The sequence below is a fragment of the Haemaphysalis longicornis genome, unplaced genomic scaffold (assembly GCF_048455015.1).
Source record: "Haemaphysalis longicornis isolate Haplotype H1 unplaced genomic scaffold, Haemaphysalis longicornis Haplotype H1 scaffold_6, whole genome shotgun sequence".
In the NCBI taxonomy this organism is placed as follows: Eukaryota; Metazoa; Arthropoda; class Arachnida; order Ixodida; family Ixodidae; genus Haemaphysalis; species Haemaphysalis longicornis.
This window is the reverse complement of record NW_027526407.1, coordinates 48,215,397-48,227,549: the sequence shown is the minus strand read 5'-3', so window position 1 is coordinate 48,227,549 and position 12,153 is coordinate 48,215,397. Positions and strand designations below refer to the sequence as shown.

General features: G+C 49.6%; 1 protein-coding gene across 9 annotated transcripts in view; it reads right to left on the bottom strand.

Moving 5' to 3' along the window:
- Positions 1 to 12,153, bottom strand: part of LOC144142598 (CUGBP Elav-like family member 1-A) — a 479,679-nt gene that overhangs the window by 426,916 nt on the left and 40,610 nt on the right. For 2 of the 9 annotated variants that reach the window (XM_077674221.1, XM_077674230.1), the window contains exon 1: positions 6,896 to 7,738. The exons of 5 other annotated variants lie outside the window; for them this stretch is intronic. In XM_077674221.1, coding sequence (XP_077530347.1) covers positions 6,896 to 6,951 — 56 coding nt within the window. In that variant the 5' untranslated portion in view covers positions 6,952 to 7,738. 2 more of the 9 variants (XM_077674229.1, XM_077674227.1) reach the window with 2 other exon arrangements.

The window sequence follows — 12,153 nt, the reverse complement described above, 5'->3', positions numbered from 1 at the left end:
GACACACCGCGCCTTCTTTACACTCTAGTCAAATTGGCGCGTGGCTTAATTACAGTGACAAAGTTGGGAAGCGTGGCTTTCCAGTGTGGCGAGCTATTACTGGACCTTCACGAACAGCGTTTTTCAACTTTCCGTGTTCTGGTTCCCATTTTCGTGTCAGCATTTCATTTGTCCATCGCGCTCCTGCGAAGTCGCAAACGCTTGGCTATTTTAGTACAACGATAAAGGGCGCGGATGGGCTCCACCTAGTGCGAGATGATAGCAAGCACCAAAAGAAGAGCAAGCTTCGAGTGATAACGAAGAAAGGCGCCAGTTTAAAAAATGGCCGCCACCCCGCCCTGCAAAAGCGGATGTCCAGCGCAGCTGTGGTAAACCACTACCCATGCTAAAGGGTGTGTAAACCGCTACGCATGCTACACATGAAATGTTCCTCGTCGTCGCGGCGGGCTTGTCGCTTGCGCTCGGCTTCTCGGGCGGCAAACGCTAAATCGTCCTAGCGCACGCGCTTGCCCTCGAATGACGCCGACTCCCCTCCCCCCTCCCCCCCCCTTTTTTTTTAGAGCAGCTGCAAACTTTATCTTTATCAGGAACGCATGGCTGCCGGGGGGGGGGGGGGGGGGGATTCTAACTGTTCACAGGGTTCTTATCATCCAGTAAGTGGTTTCGATGCATTTTGTTTTTACACCATTACTGAGCTCAATGCTGTATGCCTGCCTGCTGGGCCCTACATCGGATTTTTGTTTACGACACAAAATTTTCTGACCAACCAGAGGCTAATAGCTTCGCTGCAAAAAATGGTGACGCTTGTTCCAGCCGCACCTATGCCACGCGAAGGTCTGTTCAGCCCACCTGACCGACTAAGCAACCACACACATATGATAATGCCTTGAAACGTGAACCCTTTTTTTTTTTTTTTTTTTGGGGGGGGGGGGGGGGCAAAAGAGTGTGTTGTCGTTAATTAACGGGCGCATCTAGCCTTGCGTGATGTGGCGCAAATTGATCCACCCGATCAGCCCCTTTTTAACAATACGCACGGGGAATCACCAAGAATCACGTAGGCTTGTGTCCTTCAAAAACCGGAGGACTGGGCGCGAAATGTCCCTCCTTGTAATCCAATGACCATTAGGGAATATGACATCGGACCTAAGAGGTATGCCAAGCGGATTTCCTTTGAAGTTCTTTAAACAAAACTAACCTTTTGTCGCCCGCTTTCGCCCGTCCATAAAAAAAAAATAAAAAAAAAAAAATGTCCGACGCCACCTATTACAACACATGTTGGGCACGGAGGTAAATAGATAAGGTCTAGATAACATTTACCCCAGTAGCCGATGCGAGACTGTTACTTAGTACATGAACACTTTGACCGATTGTACGGAGACTGTGTTCACGTGTTCACGGACGCTCTGTAGACAGAGGACTTCTTTCTAAAAAAAAAAAAAAATCAGTGCAGCGTCCTTTGATTTCCGGCATATACACCCAAGAGCAGAAGTTTACGGACCACGAAAGCAGCAATTTTGGGTTATTTCTCTGCCGCACGGCAGCCCGGAGTACTATGTGTGGTCGTTTCCATTAGTTCAGTACAGCTCGCATACATTCGACAGTTTGTCGGGCTGCTATAGGAAGAGAAATAACCTAAAACTGTCATTTCCCTGGTCCGTAAACTTTTGATCGTGGTTTCACGTTTCCTGGGCGGTTCGTCTTGTCCCTATGACATCATCCACAACGCGGAGTGTACAGCGACTGAGGCGGCAGTGAAAGAGATCAAATCGCTTCGCGCGAGGCGTGCGCTAATTCTAATAAACTCCAGTCAGCCCTACAACTTTTGCAGCTTGGAGTTCCTCCAGACAGAACTTGCCAACGCTCCTTACGTCTCGTACAGAAGCTAAATGAAAAAGGCTTTAGCATTCCCTTGCAATGGCTCCCTACACACGCGCAGGAGGGCTGGGAATGGAGTCGGTGAAAAAGTTGGTTCGTGAAGCGATAACGTATACTATAGTTTTTTCCAAAGTACGGCGCATTTTAATTACGGTCATTAAAATAGATCTACTTGGCGGCCACAACACCCACCTCGTGTTAGCAGAGGAATGAAGTTGACAGAGCCTTCAATTCTGTTGCGCATCCGAACGAATTCAGTGCGAACACCGGCGTGCCTTCAGCGGATGTTTATGAATACATATGATTTTAACATATATTTGAAATATATGTACGATATGAAACTATATATGACAAGACAGTAAGTAAAAAACAAATGGACGCTTTACTCGAGATGTGGTTTTCTTCCTTTTTATTCACTGTACAGACCACACCAGCCGATTCACCGATCAATTCGTCCATATGCCTTCCGCTTAACCGAATCAATCTTTAAATTGACGCCCAGTCCAAATTAGAACGCTAGGCCACACGTATACTGCGCACGGAGTACGCTTATTTTAGAAGCTCAGCAAAAAGGTGAACCGTTATATTAGGGGCGCAGCCCCTTAGGGGCTCGGGCTGTCGGCGTCTTATGTCGTCGCAAACGTCGTCTCATGTAGTCACCGCACTAGAACACCGGGACACTGCAGTTTACGCCTCGAGCTAGAGAGCTTTGTGCTTCAAAGACAAGAGACTTTTCCAGCAAAGCTGTGTATACCTCTACCCCCAACAGTTTCATCCCCGTCGGAAAAAAACGCTAAAGCTCCAAAAATGCACTTATAACATGTCCAACATGTCAAGCCACCCCCAAATGTTATGTATGTATGTATTTATTGTACTTAGGAAAAGGAAAAGCCACCAACAGGCGTAATTTGTCTCGCCTAGGGGGCGGACACCGGAACGAATGTTACCGAAAATTACAGAATTAGGTCTCAAAACAGATCTCTATACAGTAGTATAACGGCGGGTCGTTCCCCCCCTCTCCAGATGACCCCCCAAACACACCCTTCGTGGCTCCTGAACGGCTCCTTTTAGATATTCGGATGATTGTAGTATTGGACATGTCCTCGCCACTACTTTAACTGTGCATATTGTGCTAAGTGAACGTTCACACTGCAGTGAAATGACTCATATGAACCATCTTCCCCTACCCTTTCCCCATGTCCCCCAACAGGGCCTATTGGCCTCCTCCTAATACAGTCATCCAATCCATTCCATACACTGCATGCTTCGCCCCTCCCCAGGTTTCACGTTAGTGGAGATGGCCCGCAATTTTTTTATTATTATTATTATTGGCGGCCTTCCAGGGATCGACAAGTGATGACAGCGCCGTCTCGCCAAATCGCTGCAAAAGTATTAAGGCCTGATCAGACAACGCAGCCTGTACGAAGCATAAGTCGAACGCGTCAACCTAAGGTTAGTTTCTCCGTGGAAGCGAGTGTAACCACACTGTGGTTAAACAAAACTCCGCATGGTAGCGAACTTAACGACGCCATTCTCAGCTTTGTCCATGATATGTCCGTGCCGAGGTGTCTGTTTCGAACAAGCCAGAGCGGCGGCTGAAAGCGGACGGCCCGGACGTGACGGCACAAAAGCAAGGCGGAACGTCGGTTTCTGTACATGTCCTTGGTAGCAGGCGCCACGAGTTCGACGACGTCGTAATTGTAATTGACGCGAAATGGACACTTTTCAAACGGGCACAACTCGTAATTCCGGCGCAGGTATAAAGTTTTAAAGGGACAGACAACCGATTCCCGTGGGGTGCATGTCCTCCAGCTGATATAAAAGCCGGCGTTTTATATACTAGGGTAACGGCCTGAGATTGCTACATAAACAGGAGGAAATAATGTTAATTTTGAAGTAACATTTCTGCACTCTGAAAGGTGGGGCCATGTAGTATCTAAACGTGACACTACCGTACGTGTCCAAACAACTTCGTCGATTTCAACACGTGACTGAAAAGCCTCATAAAGGAGTAGGACAGGTCGCCCATTATTGTTGTTTCAGCCGGAGACAGTTTTTAAATACCTTTTTTAATCTCACGTGTAGATAAAAGTGATTGATTGTAGTGTTTAACGCGCCGACGCTACGCAGGCGATGAGGCGTGCTGTAGTGGAGGGCACCGGATTAATTTCGACCACCTGGGGATCTTTAGCATGCGCCGAAATTTCGAACACACGGGCGTTTCTGCTTTTCGCCTCCATCAGAATAGCGGCCGCCGCGGCCAGGAATCGAACCCGCGTCCTTGGGCTCAGCATCACAACGTGCAGTAGAAAGTCGTACGATCCACTGTTATGGTTGCCGGCATTCCTTCAGGGGGACCACGTACGACTTGTACAATCTAAAAATTCCGATTCAAAAAGTTCTAGGGCGCTATCAGCAAAACCGTTTCAAGTTAGTGTGTTTTAAGTGATGCCCTATCATTTGGGATAGAGAAAATATATTCGACAGAAATCGGTCGTCTGTTCCATTAAATAAAAGCTGGAAGGCCGCTTCCTATCCAAAAATGACGCCCCTCAAATGCATAGCGTGAAGACACGAGCGTACGACCTCCGTCGGCTTTTGCATACAGCGGTGACGAAGCGCGCGGACACCGTATCACCACGAGGCGCGTTTATCCCCCCTCGACGCCGCTCTCCGGCCGACCCTAGCCACACAGAGATTAGATAGGGGAAAAACAATCGCAGCTCCGGGGAACCGCCGAGAAACAGGCCGCGGTCAACACGACGGCGGTCGTCTCATCGGGCAGGGTACGCCAGCTCAACGAAGACCTCCACGTCATACGCCGGTGCAAAGAGCGAGCAAGAGCAATAGCAAAAGAACTTGCCGCGGCACTGATGGTGGTGGTGACGTTTATTTACGGGTGGACCTAGCCTTGCGTGGTATGCCGGCAATTGCTCACCCGATCAGCACCTTTTTACCGCTATGCGCGGGAATTCACCATGATTCGCTGAGGCTTGTGACCCTTAAAAATTGCAGGATCGAACGAAATATGTCCCTCCTCGTGATCCAATGGCCTTCCGGGAAAATTAAATCGTTCAAAGAGGCATGCTAAGAGGCTGTCCTTCGCAGTTCTTTAAACAAAGCTAACCGCTCCTCCGCACTGAAGTATGCTTGCGCGCTCTGAAAGCCGAAGCCTGGTGATACTTCTCTTTACTTACTTGCATCGTATTTGCGTATCTTTGTTCGTTTTCGTTTCTGCGTCTTTTGATGCGAGTTAACGTTGACAGACACCGGTTTCTACCAGAATCACAGCTCTGTTCTGCTCACGTGCCCACACGTCCACTTCTCAAGCGGCACACGTGGGTTTAAATTTTCGCGCACGTTGCAACGTGCGGCGATGACGCAGTGTTAACTCACTGGGCTTCTACTGTGAAGAACCGAGTTAAAATACCACGCGAATTGGATTGTCTTTACAGAGGCGGAAATTTTCTTGACCAGAGAGCAACAGCGAGAGCTCTTCGCACAATGTGGTTCAAAAGGTTTTCACTTTAAAAACTAAGGCTGCAGTTTAGTTGAATGAACGCGGAGCTGTATGCATTACGGAGATGGGAACACGGTTATTACAAACACGGCGAACATCGAACACGTGTCCGTCCGCTTAACTGTACACATCTCTAGTGTAAAGTTTAGGTCGCGCAGCATGCACTCCCGTATGAAATGTTAGGAGGGATTATTTGCGACATTTGTTCGCCCTCACACTATGTGAGGTACTACCACTTTCCGCATACTACAGGGAGATGTCGCTGCACTCGTGGTGACATCTCAGTGTCCCATTCTTACTTGGCCTGGCTTGCGGCGTCGCGTCGTGTGGCTCGTGACGACAAAAAAAGCAACAGGGCGCATTGCTTTCTTGTCCATGTTGCATGCGACTTGATAAATTCCCGACCAGGCTGTCTCACCAGTCGCACCCTTATACGGTAAAATAATTTTAAATGGTCTTTCAACAACAGCAGCAGCAAAGTTTTCGCGGACACGGGCAACTTTTTACCTCATTCGGGACTCAAGCTAAAAAAAAAACAGATGTAGGTTTCGATGCTACTCGCTAGCGCCACATTTCCCTCAGAACATCTTAGCAAGAAACTCTGAGCAGCCCGAAAAGGGGCCCGGACGACGTGCGCGTCGTCTCAGCTGTTTTTTTTTTTTTTGTACTGTGTTTTAATAGGGCCAAAGTAAACACTACAGTGTTTACTTTGGGGCCTATTTCTGCATATTGTGCTCTGTGACATTCACCAGGATCCAATAAACCTCGTTTCAATTCAATGCATTGTCCGAAGAAGCAGTAGCGGTGGTGGGGGGACACGTGACAACGAACTCAGACGGTCAGGTGGCGCCGTCTACCCGACGCTTCTCACACTTACCAAGCATTCAAACGACACTACAGCACTAACGCACTAAATTGGGCTACCGCTTGAAATGGCGCGTGCTAACACTTACTAGACAGTTACCCGCAATGCAGCAATCGCGTTGCCTGCGTACCCTCTCTTCCGGTTGATGTATATATGAACAAAGGGCCTGGTTTCCGTTAATCTGCCCACAGCCATCATCACGTGACACATCGACTATAAGCAGAAGAGCTTTGTTAACGTCCGCACCGCTACACTACGGGCTAAAGCGGCAGACACATATGCGTACGAGCGACCTCATTTCAGACGCGCGCGGAAACGGACAGTTCAACGTTGGTCCGACATCCAAACCGGTTTTTCGGAACGGCAGACGAGTGCGCAGACGCGTCCTCCCCTGCTCACGTCTGCGCGGCGCCCCCTCAGGAGGTAGTTGTTTGGCGGCGACAACGAAGACACCGAACATGGCGGCGGCGCCAAGACAAAACAAGACATCGCAGTATACTTTGCGTACAAACGCGCACGTTCAACACTCCACGATATGCTGCCCACAGTGTCGCAAGCACGGGGGGAAAGGAAACGTGCAACGAGAAAAGCACGGGCAAAGGAGAAGAAGGGACGAATAAGAGACACGTACTCACCTAGGCAAAATTCTCTCCGCGATCGCTTCTATTTTGGCGATCTCCTTATCGGTCATGCCTTTGGACAGTCACACCCCCCGCGGACAAGAACGGCCACAGGACACGCAGCGAGGAGGGCGACCAACAGTGTTCACGTGGTTCGGTACACGGGCGGGAATCGAGAACACAAGCAGGGGAGGTGGAAGGGAAGGGGGTGGCACGTATGTTCCTGCAGGCGAACGAGACCGTAGTCTTTCGGGGCACAGTTCACGATTCACGGCTACACGACACGCTATACACACCTCCGGGAAAAAGAGAAGAACGTCACCGTGGTAGTAGCGCCGAGTTGTCCTGGGACCAACGAAATATGCGACCACGAGACGCTACAGGGAGGACCGAAGACGATCACGACAATGCAACGACGACAGCCACGGGTTCGGCCGAGACATCGAGAACGGCGGGACAGAACTTTCACCACACAAATCAGCACTAACACACGGAAAGAAAAAAAAAATACTGCAACGTGAAACGACGCGTCAGGCTCGCACGAGGGCGCGCGAAGGGGCCGCACTAGAATTTTCGCTGAGTAGCCGCCCACCGACGATGGCCGCTATCCGAACGCGATTGATACACGAAGCAGCGCACGGCGTTAACTCGTGATCTAGAGACAAAAGATTGCGGCAGCCGATAAACGAGGCGGGGGAGAAGTGCGGGTTTGCGGGGAAAGGGCGAGAGCGATAGGAAACGCGTCCACTCGATACGGCGTCAGCACGACGACACACACGGTCGCCAAACAACAGTCTTCCGCGAAATCACGCTTCTCGTGGGTTTCAGAGGACCGGCGACGCACACACCACGCGACACACGCACCGGGGCGACGCTAGGCCTAACTTCAAGCAGTCGCAGCAGCACCAAGGGAGACGGTCCGAACTTTTCCACCTCCACGGCGCATTCGTTGGCGTTAACGGCGCTCCGCGTATACCACAGACTGGCGGACAGCGAGCGAGCAGCACTGGCGGGCTGCGTCAGCGTGGCCACGATCTCGCCGAAGGACCCCAGCGCCGAGCTGATAAGACAAGAGCCGAGGCGCCCCTTCCTTCCCCACCCGCGAACGCTCGCTGGAAGAAGCCAAGTGCGTTCGTTATCGGCGCCCGGTCAAGAGGCCCAGCGAGCGCGGGAGGGCGTCCCGCAGGATGAAACAAAGACAAACGGGGGGGCTTGCTGCTGATAAAGGAAGCACTTGTTGCCAGATTCGGAACATGGCAGCAGCCCTGTGGCACTTATACCCGGCGCCTGGCCCCGGCCACGGGTCCGAACTCGCAGAGCTCGCTCCGCCAGCCAAGTCGGGGGACGATGAACAGCGCCAACAAGACGGAACTTTCATTGTCACTGTAGTAAGCACGGAAGTGTCCTGTCTGTGCAACTATATCAATAACACAGAACGCCGCTAACCAACCAAATTCTTTCGCGTAGCAACCATCAGTCGGCAATCCATCAGCACAAATCAGCTGGGAAAGGATGGGTGTACGGAGAATTAGAAACTCGTCAAGACGCCGTCATCAACTCCTTACCTGCGACATGCAGGTTGGTATTTATTGTTGTCAGCAACACACAGGATGAAGTTATTTGACGAGGCCTTGGCCAATGTTCACTTTACCCTGTTCGCTACCTCTTGTTCTGAAAGCTGCATAATCGAAAGAAATTCTAAAGCAAGGCCATCTGAATGCGAGCCTCTCTACCGGTCAAAATACATACCCGATTGTACCTTCAACATATACCATACAAGAAAACGAGATGGGCAAATCGAGCGGAGCACGGAAGTTCAATTTTGGCTCCCAGAGCGCGAATCTTTTCCTCGCACCCTTCTTGCGAAACTGCGGCTACATTTAGTCAGCACAAAGTGTTTTTAAAGTGTTTCAACAGCTGAGCTGTTTAAGGTTTTAGTTCCGCCGTGTAGCGTTACCAGAGCATAATACCAAGAAAAAATACCGAGTGCACGTGATTAAGTACCTCGTGAGAAGCGCCCAGCTTCGGCCAGCTTGACCTTCGAGAACACTCTGCCCAGCGCTCGTGGTGTAATTTCTCGTGCGCTGTTCTCCTTGCCAGTTCACGTGCGCTCGCACCTGAAGTGGGGAGCACAGACGCCGAGTTCGCGAAGCCGGTTCCCGCTGGCTCTAGCGCGCGTGCTAACGCGGTCCACTTTGGGAGAGAGACAGAGAGAGAATGGCTTTATTGAGGTAAGGAGGCCAGATGCCCTGGGGGGAGAGAGGTCAAAAGGTAGGGAAAAGAGCAGTTCAGCGGTGCTCCCTGTTCACACAGTTCTCTTTCTCTGCACATTAATGCGCATGCTCGCCGTTCATATGCGGTTCACAGTTCACTAGCTTGTTTTCTTCTCAGTTTTCGCACAGAGACCGGGCAGATGGAGCGTGCTTGGTGCACTCTGGGGGAGTCGGACAAGCTGCTACACCATTTTAAAGAGACCATTCTCAAGAGCGCATTCAGTAATCAATTCAAGGGTTGGTGGATCTTCCCGCACCCGGCGCATGTGTTCGGATTCGGATGTAGGTACCGGGCCAATGGCTAAAAGCTGCTCACGGCCTCTGTCGAAGGCGGGACATAGCCAGATTAAATGAAAGAAATTTGGTGTGCCATCACAACCACAGTGCGGGCAGTGGTGGGGCTCGGACCCTGCAGGGGCTGTCCATTTGTAAATGACGTGAGGAGATGTGACAGCCTGCGGACAAAACTATTCGGGCCTGCCAGTAGTCATCTCAGCGGCAAGTTCTGAAGTCCATGCGAGGCGCAACAGCTGCGACTCCGACGAAGGGGGGAGGAGGGGCCGCAAGCTCCGCTGTTTCTCCCGCCTTGCACCGCAAGTATACGAGCTGCGCTAATTCTTTTGTTAAAAAGCTTTGGGCAATATACAGTGCCAGTTCGTCGTACACAGTCCCTGTGCACTCGAGATGTTGGACCAGCGGACGCGCACCGTATCGGTACGGGGTTACAAAAGGTGCCACACCCGCTTAAAACGACACTCGTTAAACCGAAGCCGCAAATAGCCGACAATGATTCCGCGTTACTGATTATCGACTTCTGATGATTCGCGAAAATAAATGAAAAGGTATTGTTTTCGTTACCGACTATATCGTTAAAAGCAGTCCCGAATTTGAGCGCCACATTTCAGGCCGCACTCATTCGACAAATGAGGTAGGTGTACTCCGATGATAATGAGGTCTATAGACAAACGGCAGCGGTGTTATAACTACCCTGGAACCGTTCTTGGTTTCCTGAGTACGTGCACAAGCCAAAAAGAGAGAAGCCTCTCTCTCTTTTTTTTTTCTCTCAACCTCGTCAGAAATAAACGCTTTTTTTTTTTTTTTTTCAAATGCCACAATAAGCCCGCCGGCACAAATTAACGTGTTTTACAAATACCGATTGGCTCCCGTCTCGCGGAGGAACGCCCGCTCATTAGCAATGCAGGCGGCACAACTACGTCAGCAAAGCATCGAATAAACGAATCCCGCGCTCAATACGAACTACCCGTGTAGAGCAAATGAGCCTCGTCAGAACGACAGGCGCTGTTGCAGCCATCTGCACCAGTTTTGCGCGGCAAGCTAACCTCTCCGTCATACGGCAGCTCCAAATGTCGTGGCGAAAATTTCCGCAATTGAATTACTTCTTCGTATTAGTGCGAATGCAACGAGTGACACTGTAAGTCATTATCCCTAACAGCAAACGAATCGCTACATCAACCCGTGGATTGCTTTCGAGACTACCGTGATTGCACGATTCTAACGCGCACTTTTTTTTTTTGCTAAAAGTAGTCTTAAAATTTCGGCGCCCGTTTCAATCAGGCTCAAAACCGAACTCGGCTTCAATGCGACCAGCACCATTGCTACGGACACGAAATCCTCTTTAAATTGAGCTCATTCTAATCCAAAACAATCCATCAGCGTCACCTGAGTAAATTTATGTGTGTATCCACTCCTCTGGCCAGCTGTTGCACAAATTTCTCCTGTGGCAATTAGCACCTCGTTTGTGCAGTTACAGCTCCGAAGAGATAACACTCTGAAGTGTCCATCAAGCTCAAGATAATCTGACTTGTTGACAGCAAGCGTAACCCATAATTATCAGCAGTCCGGGAGTTCCGGAAACATGAGCGCGACTGACGTAAACGAAGCAGAGCTAAACACTTTCAATGTTCCCCGCCCAACTTTTAATGCCAGCAGAAGCTGGATAAGACAGTTTATGAGGCATTTTTGCGGCCACAGTTGCGTGCACCAAATAAAATGTGTTTTGCCAGGTACGCATGCCTGCGCGGTAGAATCAGCGTCAAATTATTTTGTTCGAATTTTCCTAGGTAAACTGATTGATTGATTGATTGATTGATTGATTGATTGATTGATTGATTGATTGATTGATTGATTGATTGATTGATTGATTGATTGATTGATTGTAGGGTTTAACGCGCCGACGCAACGCAGGCGATGAGGCGCGCCGTAGTGGAGGGCTCCGGATTAATTTTGACCACCTGGAGATCCTTAACGTGCGCCGAAATCTCGTACATACAGGCGTTTTTGCTTTTCGCCTCCTTCAGAAAAGCGGCCGCCGTGGCCAAGAATCCTAAGTAGACTTATCTGCGCATCACAATCTGGGGCGCGTTAGTTAGAATCGTGAAAGGACGGTATACTTACGGTTTATTATTATTATTATTATTATTATTATTATTATTATTATTATTATTATTATTTGTTTATTTATCGCTATTTTATCGATTTCCAGAACACCGAAAAACACACTAGCTGGACCGGCTTCAAGGAAGTTACGGATACACAAATGTGCGCGAGATATTTGATATCACTTCAATAAACCGCGCACGCTTTAACAATGATAAATCTGCACCCTTTCCAACTTTGGTGCGTCGAATAGGCCATTTGCTGCATAATAATTAAAATGCCCCGTGGTCAGCTGCAATGGAACTCGTATAGACTGTCGCGGCCTCATCGTGGCCTGCCGACACGAGGGTTCCCAGCACGATCAAAGAAGTCAGTTTAGTATTACTGTAATGTTATTACTATTATTATTATTATTATTCGTACTCCTCACTCACACGAGTGCCCCCTATGGCTGCGGCCAGTTCCAACCTTTCCACGTCTTCTACACATCACTGACTCCCGAAATTCGTGGGAAAAACTTCACAGACTTTACATCTACCATTCGTAAAGACTAATCCGGGCTGTTAGCTCAACGACGCCTTCGCTACCCACCAGAAAAAAGCA